This window comes from Cibotium barometz, chromosome 19, assembly GCF_041138505.1.
Source record: "Cibotium barometz isolate CiBa-2024 chromosome 19, ASM4113850v1, whole genome shotgun sequence".
Lineage (NCBI taxonomy): Eukaryota > Viridiplantae > Streptophyta > Polypodiopsida > Cyatheales > Cibotiaceae > Cibotium > Cibotium barometz.
Window position 1 is genome coordinate 33,910,105 of NC_141064.1, and position 17,210 is coordinate 33,927,314.

Below are 17,210 nucleotides of genomic sequence, written 5' to 3' on the forward strand. Positions count from 1 at the left end.
CGCTTGGAGGGGAGCTATTGGATGTTACCCTAGCTCATCCCACCTTAGCCTGCCACATGGCTCATATATTCCATATGGTGTCCTCACTCACCTTGCCACACTTGTTATTCCCCCCCCCCCCCCCCCCCCCATTGTCTCGGATCCACCCTTTTAGGGATGATGGGGGGTTTGGATGGTTAGGCGGTAGGGGAGTGGGACCCCCCCTGCACGTGATCCTTCCTTGACTTCTACCGTTTCCGACAAGGCCTTCACATATGGCAACGTTGAAAAGCTCAATGAGAGGAAGGGTGCAAGGGTATCACATGCATGTATGATGTGTTCAACTTGGATATCCTCATGGTCCTTGGCCTTCCCACTCTTAAGATTATGTATGGCCCTTGTAACATTGGCCATCGTGAAGAGCAAAGCTCTGGCTGGCTGGGGAGATCTATGACGTAGGTGCACTGATCTTGGGCATCAAAGACCCCTCGTGCCATGTGACTAGGTCAATGATGGGGGTGGAAAGGGAAGGGAGGAGGGGGGGGGGGGGGGGGGGGGGGGAGCCTCCTCTCCTCTAGCATCCACCATGCTTCGGAGCTATCTGCACTCAAGAAACACCTGTAGAAATCCTCCCTCTCGACCAAGAATTCTTACTTCTTGCGCTTGGTAAATCGCCTAGATCTCTGTAATTGTGGATCAAATTAGAAAGGACTTCCCACAGATGTGTATTATGTCATCAAATTTGCCAATTTTGCCAAGTCAAAAGAGCTATATGCCTGACAATTGAGTGTCATATTATATTTTTTTAAATCCTCAACCAAAGTAATAACCTTAGATTAGCACGAGGATGCCATGGGCATGTTGATATCGGAAAGTTCAAGTACTAGGTTATATCCTCAAAATAGTATCCTTGTCCTTACCCCTCAAAATCGTACATTTATATCCGGTGATTGATCCGGAGTTTGACAAAACACAGTCTAAATTGACAGTACCTATTTGCCCTTGCATTAGATCAACAAAACTTCACTCAATCTAATAGGGCATGAGCATAGAATCAACTATGTCGCAAGCTTTACGTTGTATACAAACTTAGCAACCAAAGATGATCTTTCTTGACCAAACTATGTTCAAAAACTTTAGCTCGTTCATCTATATAACCTTCGAGTTTCCCCATTCCACAAAATCTTTTGATCAATCAGAGAAATATTCACATTCACATTCACGAATAGTTCGTGCCGAGAGAATCCAATAACCACAGACTGTCTATGGCAAACCAACTTAGCTAGCAAGTTTCAACCTCCTCTTAATAAACATATGGATAATTCATAGACTTCCCCCTAAAGCATCCATGTCTTCAGTTCATCTCATTGATCTTTATCAACAATAACCAACAAATTCCTCACCCACATTGCAAATGGCTCTCTATCACCAAAAAAGCATGCACCAAGGCAGGCCTTAGCCAAATAGTAATATATCCTCATCTTTTACAAGCATGCACCAAGTAAGGCATTAGCCAAAGAGTAATATATCCTGGTCTTTTAAAAGCATGGCTGAAAGCCCACAGACTCCTTAAGCGGTACACAGCCCTTGATTCAAGCATCCATTCAGTTTAATATGCTGTATAAGACATACATCACTAAAACCATTCAAGGGTTCACACCTGACTCAAGAGCCTGAGCCATATCCATTAGAGCCAAGAAGCAGCAAAGATAAACTGAACTCAGCATCAATTTATATCTTAGGAGTTGGGACTTCAGCCAATATAGGTACGATATCCATGTGAACTTTAGGTGACTGCTTGAGCAACATAAGATATATATACCATCCAGCCTAGGTTCTCATAACTGCTTGTCAAAATAGATAATTAACGAACAAGGACCCCATGCTTAAGTTGCCCAGAAAACAAGCAAAATAATTTAACCTCTGATTGGAGGCAGACCAACAGCAGCTACTGGCAGAGTTGATGGGAAACCAAACATTAAATGGTTCCAAAAAGTGAGCTTGTATCCAATAAGCTGTGCTTTCCCTGCTTGCTCGCTGACAATCAGATTTGTGGCAGAGCCCATGTCAAGTTACCAGATAGCCTAGGTTCTCATAATTGGCTGTCAAAACACATAACTGAAGCACAAGGACTGTGTGCTTAAGTACTGAAGCAGAAGGACCGCATGCTTAAGTTGTCAGAAAAACCAAGCAAGATACTTCAACCTCTGATTGGGGGCAGGCCAAGAGCAGCTACTAGCAGAGTTGATGGAAGACCAAACATTAAATGGTTCCAAAAAGTGAGCTCGTATCCAAGAAGCTGTGCTTTCCCGGCTTGCTCGCTGACAATCAGATTTGCAGCAGAGCCCACTAAAGTCAAGTTACCAGCAACAGTGCTTGTCCATGCCAAGATGAGCCATGCCCTTGTCACGCTTGCACCATTTAAAGCTGCAGATGACGAGACTCGCGCTCCCAGTAACAAAACTGCACCACAGTCAACCAAAAATTATCAAGCAATAAGCCAATTGAGGACTTTCAATGAGAGCATGACAAGGTATGTAAGGCTCTTAATGTTGCCCACAGCCCCAAAAAAAAATGTTGCTGACACAGCCAATTTGGAGCTCACCAGTTGGTACATTCGAAGCAACATTAGACAGCACTATCACAACAAGTGCAAGGACTGCAACGCCACTGGCACTGTTGATGCGTGCGTGTGGCTCAACAGAATCCCAAAATGTTCCTGGAATGCCAGTTGTGTTGAAGCCATTGACAGTGATGAACATGCCCGCAAAAAATACTAGGAGTGGATATGACACCTGCATAAAAACACAAAAACAGAACATCAAACCCATGCTGTGCGCCTTCTCATTCCCAATCTTCTCTTGTTATGCTGTAGATATATGCCAATGGAAACAAATCACAACCATAAACTTTATGCACCATCATCTTAAAAGGGCAATGGAAGAATCCACCTAAGGTTTAAATGTCAATTTCAACTTTCAAGAACTATTACCAGACTATAAAGAATGCCTGTTGTGTGAAAACCTGAGTCATGTTTTGAAACAAACAAGAAAGACCCTTGATAGGTGGCTCCACTTAGAACTATCTACAGGGGTCAAGACGTGATGACTGCTTTGATCCTTGTCGACACGTGTTCATATCGTGCGACCTTAGCCATGCTGGCATAAGTTTAGGCTTCCTGTCAACGTGACTCTGATGGACACCTTGAAGGCTACCCAGATTTGGTGGACTCACGCTCCATGGTGCAAGAAAGGGGGTCCGATCCAACCCAAGTGAAGCAAGGTCTTGACTGCTAATCACCTTGCCGAGGAGTGATAAGACACACCTCATGCAGGCTGTGCACCTATCTGCACAGCATCTCTCAGGTTGCCCGGGTTCCTCCATACCAGTGACCAATCCTAAAGCTACCCCTTCACCTTTTTACACCCTCATCCTCAAGGGTGGCCTGGCCAAGTGCCTTGAGGTCAACCTCCCATGCGCAGGACCTCTACCAGCAGGTCCGCCATGATTGGAATTTGGAAAGCAAATCGGTCAACGTTATCAAATACATCGACCGCTTAAAAACATACAGAATAATCATATCATGCAAGCATTCATAACAGAATAGATAAGTAATAACACAACACAAAGAAAACCATGAAACTGAAAGGAGGAAGGCATCAGTGTGCACCTTTTCAAGGCTGGGCCCAGCATCCTGAAAATCCAGAGCCATCAGCAGAACTGCAGCTGTGAGTGCACTCCACGACAGATCCAACCCGTAAAGTAGTGCTGCCAGCATGCCAACTGTCACAAAATACACGGCACATTTCCAGCAACTCCTTTTCCATTTCTTCAGAGAACTTGTTCTCTCCTCTTCAAAAAGTGAAGAAGATGATGCAATCCTTGAGGGAGTCCCCAAATGGCTTTGTAGGACTTCCAAAACAGGTGAAGCGGGCAGTGGTGATGCCGCCTTTTCAACATGGTCCTCTTGCCCATGCTGCCTTTGTACAATTACTATCTGTAAATCATTGCATTCTTGTGAGAGATCATGCTCTATGGCGGTGACACATCCTTTATCCAGGCTTTCATCTTTTGAACAACTGAAGGCTTGATTTGTAGCCTCCAAAGGTGGATGCTGATCAATGCCATCTGCCAATGCTTTGTCATGTAAACCCAATGATGATGCATTGCCATAAAAACCCTCTTTTGGGCTTTTAAGATCTTCAAGATCACTACATGGAGACACACTCAGTTTATCTTTCCCTTCTTTGTCCAAGCCCCCCACAACTCCTCTTCCCTCCAAGTCCTCAACCGGCGAAAGCCGCCTCCAGTAAACCATAAGCAAAAGAGCAGTGTTTATTAAAACTCCTAGTAACATGGAAGGAAGCAAACCAAGCAAAAACTTTCCAAAAGAGATCCCGCTTTGGACAGCTATGACCAGGTTCTGAGGGTTTCCTATGGGGGTGGCCACAGAGCCAATGTTGGCGCTGGTGGCAAGGGCTATCAGGAAAGGCTTCGGGTGCAAATTTTTCTGCCGGCAGAGCTTTAACACAAACTCAGTCAAGACTACACACGAGGTGTCATTGGTGAAAAGGGCACTAGAGATGGCACTTAGGATGCAAACTCTGCACATGAGGTCCTTGCCACCTCGACTCTTCCAAGAGAGGGCATTTCCTAAGTACTTGGACATGTCAGCTCTCTCGAGGTACAAGCTTACAACCATAGTGCCAAACAAAAGGCCCAAAATAGAGAGATCTATGGACTCATAGGCCTTAGCTGGGGACAGTACATGGAACACCACAGTGAGGACAGCCCCCCCTACAGCTCCAGCAGTACGCCCTATGGGCAGGACTTTGAAAGATGGGAAAACTGCTAATACCCAAAACACTAGAAAAGAGATGCTCCCAAGCACCACAGTTCTAGTATGCGCCAGTGCCATGGTGGCAAAGTGAGTCTTGAAAGCAGAGATGGCCCTGAAACCTCCCAATCTCCAAAACAAAGAGATGGGTAGCAAAAAAAGGGAAAAAAAAATCCCTAATATATATCTTACCAGAACCAGACCTCAAACTGGGGGAGAATTGCACACACAAAGTAACGTGTAGATGATGCTCAACCCACTGCTTAAGCCATAGATTTTCAGTGATCTGGTGGCTTGACTGCAAAAAACATAAGAGGGCTTGCATTAGATAACATACAGAAAGACAGGCAAAGAATGGACTTCCATGAAAACCCAGTTTTTGTATAATCCAGCTCTGAGGGGATGTAAAGATTTCCTGCAGGACTTACCAGTGAGTGAGAAATGTGATCGAGAGGTCAGCAAGATGATGAAGCGACGGGAATGCTCCTCTCAGACGAGGCGACGACGACGAGAGCCTGGGATTACACCAAAAATTGAGGAATTAAGGAAATACCGAACCGTTTCTTGTTAATTAATTTTGGCATAAAACTTTTTGTATATATGTTCATAAGGTCATGGTTTCTTTTTGGGGTACACTAACACCGCTGTATTCAAAAAAAAATCCATACAAAAATTTCATATAAGATAAAGATGTGAAAAAAGCAGAACAAGAAGAGAGAGAGAGAGAGAGAGAGAGAAGAGAGAGACCGAGATGAACACAAGCACAAAAGCCCTGATAGCACAGCAATGTGAGGAAGCGATCACATAAGCCTCTCTGAGGAGCCTTTGAAGAAAGCAGGAGTTTGGTGTGTTGTGTGTCTCAAACCCCGATTTTTATAGGTGTTTTGTGTGTCTCTAACAGCTGGCTTTCCCCTAAGGTTTAGCCCTTAGATATTCAAATTTAATGAAATGAACTTTTAAAATGTTTCTATTTCTGGCCAAGATATTTAATGAAAAGGACTATTACAATGTTTTTGTTTTGTTTTTAGAGCCAAGGTGGTCACGCGGTTACGTGGCTTCACAGTGCCACCCTTTCGACTCGAACAGAGAAACACTTTTGTAAAAAATTGTGATGCTATAATGCACTTAAAAATCATGATGAGAGGATGAGTCTTATCAAAACTAAAGCACGTAGAAGGTACCTACGTGTACGTAAGAAAGTTATGGTAGGTGCCTTTATAGTAAAATTAGAGAATAATATAAGTGGGCACTCTTCATGTTGAAACTCATTTAAAAATTCTTATTATCCTTGAACAACCAAAAAAGTTATGGTAGGTGCCTTTATAGTAAAATCAGAGAATAATATAAGTGGACACTCTTCATGTTGAAACTCGTTTAAAAATTCTTATTATCCTAGCATATATAAATTGAACAACCAAAAAAAGCATTTTGGTGCCCTATTGACTTTGATTGTGAGATAAAGAAAATAAAACGAATTTATAAAATTAAAAAGGTGCAATTGGACTAATTGTTTATTTAAATTATTAAAAAAACCTTTGAAAAATAGGCATTGGCCACTCAACTTGCATGAGTCTCTCTCTCTCTCTCTCTCTCTCTCTCTCTCTCTCTCTCTCTCTCTCTCTCTCTCTCTCTCTCTGTGTGTGTGTGTATGTGTGTGCGCATGCGTGTAATTGAAAATCCTCATACTAAGCAAGACCAAGTTTCAAATTTATTAATGGTAGATAAATTTGCTACAGTAAAACATGTTATGTTACATTTTGTTTTGTCACCCCCACAAATGAATAACTTTTAACACAAGCATGTTATGTTGCACTTTGTTATGTCACCACAAAGGCAATCTAATATAAAAAAAACATGTTATTGCATAAATGGAAGCCCAAACTTTGCTAAAATAAGAGCACGGTATATTTATACTCATGCATTTGTTAGATTTTTTTTCTCTATTCCTTGAAGCTTTTTTCCTTCCTAAGCATAAATGACTCACCACATGTCTAATGATTAATAAACACATGTCTCATCATAAAATACAATGTTGACTTTCAAGGATAGCAAGTGGTATGAACAATCTTCTTCCAAAACTAAATCTAGCTTCAAATTATTCTTCAACATTTAAAAAGCTATAAAAGTATATTTTTGTCAATGTAATCTCAATATCTCTAATGAGTCATGACATGGATTTAAGAAATTTCAAAACAACTCATGTTATATCAAAATCCAACTCAACACTATACCTGTAGATAACGTTGGGCTCAAGTAAGCATGGATAGTCATTGTTTTAGTGGGGATTAGAGTGGGGACCAAAGATATAAAAAAGGATTCAATTTGCACCTCACATTATAAAAAGAGGTTTTTCTATGAACCTCCACTTGGTCCTGTCACTTCTATGTACCACATAGAATCAACCATATCTTTCTTATCTATTATATTATTGAGAGAATTGTTTGCTTTACAAAATTTCTAGCATCGAAGTGTACAATTCCTTCTTGTTATATTTCTTACTACATTACATTATTCAACTCTATAATGATAAAATGCCACTTGCAAGCTGTATAATACAAAAGCATTATTGTCAATGGGATTTGAGTAGATACTCTATGGATGTAGGTAGTACAAGTTAGCAATTTGCTACTAAAGAATGAGTTATAAGTTATGAAAATTAAATTTAGTGTAGACTAAGTGATCATGATTCCAATAAACTAAAGGTTGATGATCTTATAGTAGTAACACATATTTTGTAGTCCTTGTCATTAGGTCACATGTCTATACTTGGTGTGTCATCTTGTAGACTTTGAAACACTAACATCGTAATCATATCTTTCTTGTTCCTTTCTTGTGTACTGTAGCTTGGTGTGACACCTACTTTATATATACTAGTTGGGAACCCGTGCTTCGCACGTCTTTTGAGGCTTCCAAAATCAAATTCTATCTAAACCTCCTCCTCCCCTTCCTTAACCTCCAAATTCTTCCCACGTGGTAGCTTTGTGAAACTCTTCCTTAAGATAATATAGAGATGCTTCTATTCCACAGTCCACCTCCTTTATATACATACATATATATATAGCCATTGAGCCTTATGGTAAGCTTGTGTCATTGCTATAGTATTATTGAGTAGTTGGGTGTGAGATACATTATTCATGTGTAAGAAGTTATATCCTTTTTATCATCAATGAGATTATCTTTTTATTAGCTTTATTACAAGATTAAATTTATTTTTTTCATGTGTAAGCTAAATCCTTTTTGTACTCACTTTATCATCATGAGATTATCTTTTTTTTAAATCTTTTTTACAAGTTTAATTTTAAGTGATGTCATTATTATCCACTTCATCAACTATTTTATCATTATGAGATTATCTTTTTTAAAATCTTTCTTACAAGTTTAAGTGATAGCATAATTATCCACTTCATCAAATCTTTTATGGTGTAAGGTAGTCTTCTAGGAGACAAGACACATAACCATTTTGTACTCCCTTTATCATCATGAGATTATCTTTTTTTTAAATCTTTCTTACAAGTTTTAGTTTCATTGATAGCATAATTATCCACTTCATCAACTCTTTTATGGTATAAGGTAGTCTCCTAGGAGACAAGACACACAACCATTTTGTAGGAGTATTCCACTAGACTTCTCTATAACACATGTGTTATGATAAGGTTAAATCAACACCATTTCTTACAAATAATAAAATTGACTATTTACCTTGGGTGACCCAAGTGTGATTTAAGAATTAGTTGTAAGAGTGAATGTGATTAATTCTTGAGAGGGTGACCCAAGTGTGGTATAAGAATTAAGAGCAAGTGTTGATTAATTCTTTACATGGTGACACAAGTTGGTTGTGAGTGAATCTAACCAAGTGTGACATGTATGACACATGTAAGGAATGTGTGAATTTGATTGTGAGTGAGTCTTATCAACTTTGTGACACGTGCGATGCGTGTGAAGACATTGTGAGTGAATCCAATGTGGGAGTGAATCTGATTAATTATGTGTGATGCATGGTTTATGTGTGAAGCATGATGGTAGTGAATGATTTCCATTTGTCAGTATTATTTTTGTGAGTGATTCCAAAAGTAATTGTGATCTAACATTGTGGAGTATTTTTTAGTATAGATCATAAGTTCGAGGCAACAACAGTGGAAATTGGATGGAATTATCTAGCCGTGCACATTTGTGCAAAATAATTAATTTTGTATAGTTTGGCCCATTATACATATGTTGGGCAAGGTTTATTTTTAATGAGATACTTTAAAAGCATTGGACTATGGTTCAATTTTGTAAAAGCCCAATTTTGAAAAAGCTATGCTATTTATGGCTCCAAGGGCTAAATTTATGCAATATGATTTAAATACCACATGTGGGAGTGGAGCCACACATGTCGGGGGGGAAGATTGCACCCAATCTTGTGTTCTATGATTTTTATGTTCTTGAGTTATGCTATGGTATCTATGCTTTATTTTATTTATTTATCAATTTGTGGAATAATCAAATCTCCATGTACCAAAGGTCTTGTAAACATTGGTATTAGAGCACGACAAATTCAAGTATTGAATTTAGGTCATGGGAGACTTAAAGAAAAATCAAGAAATTGATTTTTTCTCAAAGGTTATTGGCTTGGAGCAAATTTGAAGGCTTTTCGAGAATTGGAGAATTTGCAAAAAGCCTACAGCAAGGGTATAAGCAAGGATACAAGGGCTTTGAACAAAGACATGATTCATTCAAAAACCCAAGGGGCAAAGATTCAATGGTTTATGGGAAAATTTTGGGCATCCAATCAAGATTTGGATCAAGGGTTGAGGTTTAAAGCCACCTACAAGCATAAAACCACTTTTCTTAAAGTGAAACCATCGTTCTTCTCCCAAAACCGCCTTCATCAATTATAATCTTGTTCATAATCCATCCGTATGGATGAAATCAGCTCTTTGAGGAGGTTATTGGTCTCATTTCAGAATTGCGAAGCTTGCCTTCTGCTCGATTTGTATAATGGATGGCAGAGGTTTGCTCTCAAGTATCTCGATTGAGATATGGAGATGTGGTCTCATCTGTTCATATATCTCATTAGAGATACCAAGATGCAATCAAAGCCATAGAAATATCTTGATCGAGATATGTCCATATAATCCAACCCGTCCATTAAAACCATTCCATCGAGATATATAGTTGAATCGGGACCGTCCAACGTATCTCGATCGAGGTACTCACTCAAAATCGAAGCTGTCCATTTATCTCGATCGAGATGCCTATTTTAAATCAAAGTCGTCGATCACCACCAACCCTAGAATCAAACGAATATCGAGGCCGTTTGTTTCACTAGCCCTAACACCATGTATACATCCGGGGCGATGATCTTAAAACCCTAAAATGCACGTCATGGAATCTCAATCGAGACTATAAAACTGCAAAGTTTTTTTTTCCCCTCATTCTCTCACGTCATTTTCACTCTCCTTTCTCTCTTGGATTAAAGCACAATTAGTGGGCTTTGAATCCATCATTAGTGTTGTTTTATAGCTTCATTAGTGCTACATTAGAGTTTTCTTAGCACTAAGCATTGGACCTTTCACATTAGACTTTCACATTGACCTGCCCGTTTATGTTAGGCTTAGAGTCTAGCATGGACTCACGAGAGGAGGGCCGCTTGTCTATTGTGGACCTCATCTCGCAAAGATAGACCATGAGTTAGCGGCTATCTGTAGGACTACTAGAGACACACCGCCTACATTGCATATCGTATCAGACTTGGAGGCGATGCTCTCATCCCTTCGTAGTCTTCACGATATTGTTTATATAGATGAGTGGATAGCACACCACTGCATTGCTCCAATATCACATGGCTTGACATATCGTTAGGTTTGTTAGCTTAGTCCTATTAGGGATGGAGCATACTTAGAACTTTTCCTTAATAGTCGTGGGATGCAACCTAGGGCAGGGAAGCCTCTTACTATTTCGCGGTGTTCGCGTCCTCGTATGGTGGCACATATCTATAGTCGATATGTTGCTGCATATGGGAGGATGCCTGTTATATGCACATTATGTCTAGGCTTGTGAGCATGATGGGAGCATGGGAACAAGCTCTAGTGGAGCATGGGTTAGGACTAACCTTAAGTGTTAAGGTTAGGGTTAGGCATCCAAGGGTCACACGTGGGAAATGGAGAGTCAAGAGTCACTTGAGGGTCCTCCTATATAATAGGGGCATGGGACACACTCAAGGGGGGCTAAGGTTATGTTATCTTGAGGCTAGGTTATGATATGATGTTCTCTTGTAAAGAGGATTATATCTACTCACCTACCATTTCACACTATAGCTACATGCTGTTGGATTGGAGTTATACCTCTTGATGATATGGGACATCAAGGTAAAGGTATGATGTACTTCATTATAATTCATGTGTGCATTCCTTGTGTGCATCCCTTGGGCACGGGGGTGGATGAGTTTATGCGTGATTTATGCATGTTTATGCATAACAATTATCTAGAGAGATATTAGGGTTTTAACAGTGGTATCAGAACAATCTCTAGTTAATTGTTGTTGCTTTTTCTTTTTTATTGCAATTTTTGGTATTTTTAAAAGTAAATTTTAATGTTTACTAAGTAAAAATGTTATTTTGTTGATTTGTGTTTATGATTTGCACATGAATCGTTGATATGGCGGTTGAAACGCGTGTTACTACTATTCAATGGGGACGAATCGACGATGCGAGGGAATTCCGTGAGTTTAATGCTATTTTTTCCTATTTTTTGTGGTTTTAAATAAGCATTAATGGAAAGTTTTACCAAAATACCACATATTTCGTTATGGATATTTTTGGTAGAATGGATTCCCTGAATTTCTATAATTTTTAGAAATGTTTCCTAATTAAAAAAAATAGAGCATTTTTATGGTTAAAAATGTATTTTTATGTATTTTTACGGGTTTTTCGCGGATATTCTATCCATTTTTTACCAATTTTCTACTGAAATGCAGTAGGGGCAGCATGTTGATGCATGAAATGCTCTCCCGTGTGTGTGGGACCCTCTTCGTCTCTCAAATTTGAATTTCTCTTCTATTTTCCTCCCGCCCGTGGAACGCCTCTTAAGGCAGAATTTTATTAAACACTAATCATAATTAATTTTTAATTATAATTAAGCTTTATTTAATTAAAATCTTTAATCAAAAGATTAATTAATCTTTAATCCTCCTCTCTGTTTAATAGAGAAGGAGGGGGTGGAGAAGAGAATTGAATGGAGAAGGAGAGGAGAGAGGGGAGAGGAGAGAGGACTCCCTCTCTCTAGTTTCAAAAGGCACACGCGGGGGGAGCAGGCTGCAGTGCAGCCTACGGGCGAAAATCGCCCCCCCCCCAAAATCTTTTTTTATAAAGCTTAAGCTTTAATGCTTAAAAAAAAGCTTTAATTAAAGATTTTGATTTTGATTTTTTTCAGAAAGAAGGGTTTTTTATATTTAAAAAAACTTTTGAAATATTTTTTTTAAAAAGCTTGGAAAAGCCTGAAACAATTTGAGAAAATATGAGATTTAAGAAAAAAAATTCTATGGAATTTTCTGAAAATTTTTTCTTGGAATCTCTTGGCTTTCCGCACTCCCGAGAAACTTATTGGCTTTCTGAATTCCGGAAAATCTTTTGACCTTTCGGATTCCGAAAACTTTTGACCTTTCACATTTCGATTTTTTTTTGCCTTTTCATTTTCCCGAAACTATTGGCTTTCCGTATTCCGGGAAAACCATTGGGATTCTGAAATTTTTGACCGTTCGTATTCTAATGCGTTCGGGGTTAATTAAAATTTTCAAAAAAATCTTGAAAATTAGTAAAAAATTAGACAGGTTATTTTAAATTTCTGGAAAATGTGGGGTTGGTGTTTGGCATGTGGTGTGTCCATTCGGGCGCCCGTGACCATTCATATTCCTTTAAAAATATATTTTTTGACCTAAAAATTTAGAAAATCCATTAAAATTGTAAATTTTCATTGGATTTGAGAATTGTCGGCGGGTGGAATTGGAAATTTCGTGAACAATGGGATTCTTAAAAAAAATTAGGAATATTCTAGAAATTATTTTTAGAAATCCTAGAAATTGGTATTTTGGTAAATCTAATTTTCTGGAAAAATATAGGTTTGGAATGCCATAAGATAGGTTTGGTGGAATTCAAAATTATCATATTTTGAGGCCCTATAAAATTAGAAAAAATTAGAAAAAAATCATGATAATTCTTTTCTTGAGAATTTAATATTTTCGAGGGTTATTTAATGTTGAAATATATTTTCTCGTGCTGCTGACATTAGATAGATGCGAGTTATTCGCATATTATTAATCGCATATTATTAATACGATTATACCTCGTTGTATATACGCCCATTATTCTAGGGCTAACTTATCTTTTGTACATTGACATAATTTTTAATACACTGTGTGTTGTGTGCATTCTTGCTTCTTCTTCTCCAAGCTTTGTGTGCTTTTCTGCAACCTTAATTCCAACAATTGGTATCAGAGCAGGCATCGGCTCCCAAGGCTACGTCGCTCTAGCACCCTCCGACTCACGTTCTCCGATTGAGGTGAGCTTTCACGAGCACTTGCAGGTCCCTATACTCTGCAGATATGCTGTAGGGCTTTGCGTTCTCAGAAATTGCATCTGAGGTCGTTTCGGGCTCCGTTTTTGCATTACAAGTTCTGTACAGATGTTTTCTCCTCATTTTGTGCAAAAATTTCGACAGTGTAGTTTTCTGCAAAACAGGCATACGTATTCTATTGTGGACCGTGTTACATAGCACGAGTTGTTTTTTGTTCAGTCTTTGCTTCATTTTTACAGGTAGCTTTTGCATCAGTTTTAGTCAGTGGCCATGGCTGATAACAGCAATGATGTATTTCGCATGTTGTCTACTGATGACAAATTGGATGGAGACAGCAACTACCCACTTTTGGCATACATGATGCAGCATGTTTTGGTTGCAAAAGGAGTGTGGAACATTGTGCAGGGTATGGATGTACGTCCCGGTTCTGTGGATGTAGGATCTGTTGAGGATGTTGCATGTTCTAGCAGCTCTATTGTTGCTGCTATTTTACCCACTGCTAAACAAGCTCCTTGGGATGGTAAAGATGCACAGGTTCATGCGTTGATTGCACTATTTGTCAAATGTAAATTCACTCCACATATTCATTCAGCTAAAATAGCAAAACAGGCTTGGGATATTCTAGCTGGTTTGTATGCTGGTCGTAACGAGGCAAAAACCTCTTACCTGCGTAAAGATGATGACATGAATGTTTTTCTTGCTGAGATTAAAGATCTCAAGGAACAGTTGATTTCTACAGGTGAGATTATTCCTGATCCTTCTCTTGTGTAGACTGTTCTTGATGCTTTACCTGAGTCATATCAGACTTTTGCTTCCACGTGGAGACTTGTTACTGAGGACAGACCTGATGTTGTCAAGTATGATACTTTAGTCAACAAGCTCTTGCAAGAAGTGTAGTCCAGGCAAAATAGGGTTAGGCAGCATGCAGTTGATCAGGCATTTGCTGCTGCCCAGCAGAGAAGAAGTGGTAAGGCAGCCCCTTCCACTGTTTCTTCTCCTATTAGTAGGTCTGCAACTTCTTCTCCTTCCATAGGTAGCAACAATAGGTCTGAGAAGGCTCTTGATAAAGGCAAGAAAAAGATCAGGTGCAACTATTGTAAGGCAACTAATCATGTCATTAAGAATTGCCCTAAGCTAAAGGCTAAAGAGGCAAAGAAGAAAGAGTCAAATGCAGCCACAATAGCGGATGCTTCTACAAATGCAGATTCTGCAAATGTTGTGCAGGATATAGAATGGGCGTTTAGCATGTATTGCCAGTATGACCCATTGTACATAATGCATGTTTGGTAGTTTCTGTTAACTCTGATGTATGGTATTTTGACAGTGGTGCTACAAAGCACATTACCTCGTATCGTGATATGTTCACTTGTCTTGAGGCTGTCCCTGCTGATGGGAATACTGTCACATGTGCCAATAATGACGGTGGTAAAATTATGCTTACTGCTACAAATGGCAACGCTTTCACACTGCTTTGTATGTGCTAGGGATAAAGAAGAATCTATTGTCTGTCTCTGCGCTTGCTAGACTTGGACTTGTAGTCAAATTTGTTGATGACAGATGTACTGTTCATGATTTGACTTCTGGTGATACGATTATTGCATCTGCACCTTGTTTCGTGGGCTGTATAGGCTCAATTCTTATAACAAGTGTGTGGAAGATTCAGCAAATGCAGTTTCTGATGAAAAGGCAGTTTCAGATGCAAAACTATGGCATGCTCGTTTTGGTCATCTGAACTTTGCTAGTTTGCTACGTTTGCAGAAATTTGATATGGTTGCTTCATTGCCCCCTCTTGAGGCACCATTGAAACATGTTTGTAAAGGCTGTATTTTGGGCAAAATGCAGCGTTCTGCGTTTCAAAGGATGGTTCTGTGTGGGCCACTCGCAAATTGCAACTTGTACATAGTGATGTATGTGGGCCTATGCAAACTCTGTCATTTGGTAAACACTTGTACTTCGTGACTTTCATTGATGATTACTCAAGGCATGCATGGGTATATCCACTGAAGGCAAAGTCCGAAGTGTTTTTGTGCTTCAAACAATTTTTGCTTATGGTGCTGAAAATGTATCCAATTGTAATGTGGGCACCCTCCGTTCTGATCGAGGGGGGGAGTACATGTCTAAAGAGTTTGATGCATTTCTAGCTAGTCGTGGGATAAAACACCAATGTACAGTGCCGTATACCCCTCAGCAAAATGGTGTTGCTGAGAGGAAAAACAAGTCACTTCTGGAGATGGCACGATGTATGGTTAAGAGCCAAGCTTTGCCACATGCGTTTTGGCTTGAGGCTGTCATGTGTTCTGCATATGTACTCAATAGGTGTCCCACTAAGGCCTTGCAGTTTGTTACTCCATACGAAGCTTGGCATGGCAAGAAGCCTTTTATTGGTCACTTGTGTGTCTTTGGTTGCTTGGCCTATGCTTTAGTGCCTGTGCAACAACGTAGAAAATTGAATGATAAGGCTGTCAAATGCATTTTTGTTGGTTACAGTGCTGAGAGCAAGGGTTACATATTGTATCATCCGTAGTCAAAGCGTATCTTGATTAGTTGAGATGTTGTTTTTGTGGAAGATGCTGTGTAGGAGCCTTTGTTATCATGTAGTACCAAAGAGACAGGTGTGAGCTCACGAGATGTATTTGATACGTTGTTGCCTCTATTTATAGGTGGGAATTCAAATGTAAGTCCTAATGAGGCAAATATTCAGCCTATGCAGATTTCAAACGACATCATAGATCAGCCTATTTCTGATGCAAATTTACAGGATGTAATTTATGAGGATAGGGTTGAAATGAGCAGGCTAGAGGTATGCCTAAATGGCTGGTGCAAACCTTGCGTGATAGTAAAATTGATGCACCTATTTCTAGTCGTACTCGTTCAGGTTTTCAGCATGCCTCTTATGCATCAGATTGTTATGCTTTGGCTATGTCTAGTATGTGTATGTGTGAAGAGGAAGAACCTCTTTCATTTGATGAGACACAAAAATCAGAAAATTGGTTGGCTACAATGCATATGATGCTATAATGAAGAATGGTACATGGCCTTTGTGTGATTTGCCTATTGGTAAAAGGGTCATTGGATGTAAGTGGGTTTTTAAGTTGAAACGAAAGCCAAATGGTAGTGTTGATCGCTATAAGGCTAGACTTGTTGTTGCAAAGGGTTATGCTCAAGAAAAGGGCATTGATTTTGATGAGACCTTTGCTCCCACTTGTCGTATGACTACCATTCGTAGCATTTGTGCTTTGGTAGCTCATAATGGTTGGAATGTACATTATTTGGACATAAAGACTACTACGTTCTTGAATGGACATTTGCATGAGGAGGTGTATGTATCGCAGCCTTGTGGTTTTGTTCAAAGAGGGCGTTCAAAGAGGGCAGGAAAACAAAGTGTGCAGGTTGAAAAAGGCTTTGTATGGTTTAAAGCAAGCTCCATGAGCTTGGTATGAAAAGATACATGCATATTTGAGTGCACATGGTTTTCAGAATAGTCCAACAGAAAGCACTTTGTATGTTTAATGTGTGGATGATGTACATCTAATCATTGCTCTCTATGTCGATGACATGCTGCTCACAGGACCAAATGAGAGTCATATTGCTGATTTTAAGGCTGATTTGAATGCCTCTTTTGAGATGTCAGATTTGGGGCATTTGCATCATTATTTGGGATACAATTTAAGCAGTGTGATGGAGGTATTGCTTTGTGTCAAACAAAGTATATTGAGACATTGTTGCGGAGATTTGGCCTTGAAGACTGCAAGCCTATTGCTACTCCAATGGAGACAGGTTTAAAGTTGAGTCTTCATGATGCTGGAGATCACTTTGATGTCACACTCTATCAGACAGCTGT

The 17,210-nt window shown here is 39.5% G+C and overlaps 1 protein-coding gene across 1 annotated transcript; it reads right to left on the reverse strand.

Annotated features, from left to right (window-relative positions):
- Positions 1 to 1,310: 1,310 nt before the first annotated feature.
- Positions 1,311 to 5,762, reverse strand: LOC147628501 (silicon efflux transporter LSI2-like). The gene is made up of 5 exons (XM_086813669.1): positions 5,564 to 5,762; positions 5,245 to 5,331; positions 3,650 to 5,114; positions 2,585 to 2,774; positions 1,311 to 2,442 (listed from the first exon to the last, which is right to left on the reverse strand). Exons 3-5 carry the CDS (start codon positions 4,895 to 4,897, stop codon positions 2,180 to 2,182), a joined length of 1,701 nt encoding a protein of 566 aa, XP_086669795.1. The 5' UTR covers positions 4,898 to 5,114; positions 5,245 to 5,331; positions 5,564 to 5,762; the 3' UTR covers positions 1,311 to 2,179.
- Between the last annotated feature and the right edge of the window lie 11,448 nt (positions 5,763 to 17,210).

Bases quoted from the DNA above. Each gene is read 5' to 3' on its own strand.
- LOC147628501 (XM_086813669.1), bottom strand. From the start codon at position 4,897: ATGGCACTGGCGCATACTAGAACTGTGGTGCTTGGGAGCATCTCTTTT. The intron at 2,775-3,649 runs GTGCACACTGAT...GTTTTTATGCAG, and splicing joins CTGGGCCCAGCCTTGAAAAG to GTGTCATATCCACTCCTAGT. The intron at 2,443-2,584 runs GTGAGCTCCAAA...ACTGTGGTGCAG, and splicing joins TGCTTCGAATGTACCAACTG to TTTTGTTACTGGGAGCGCGA.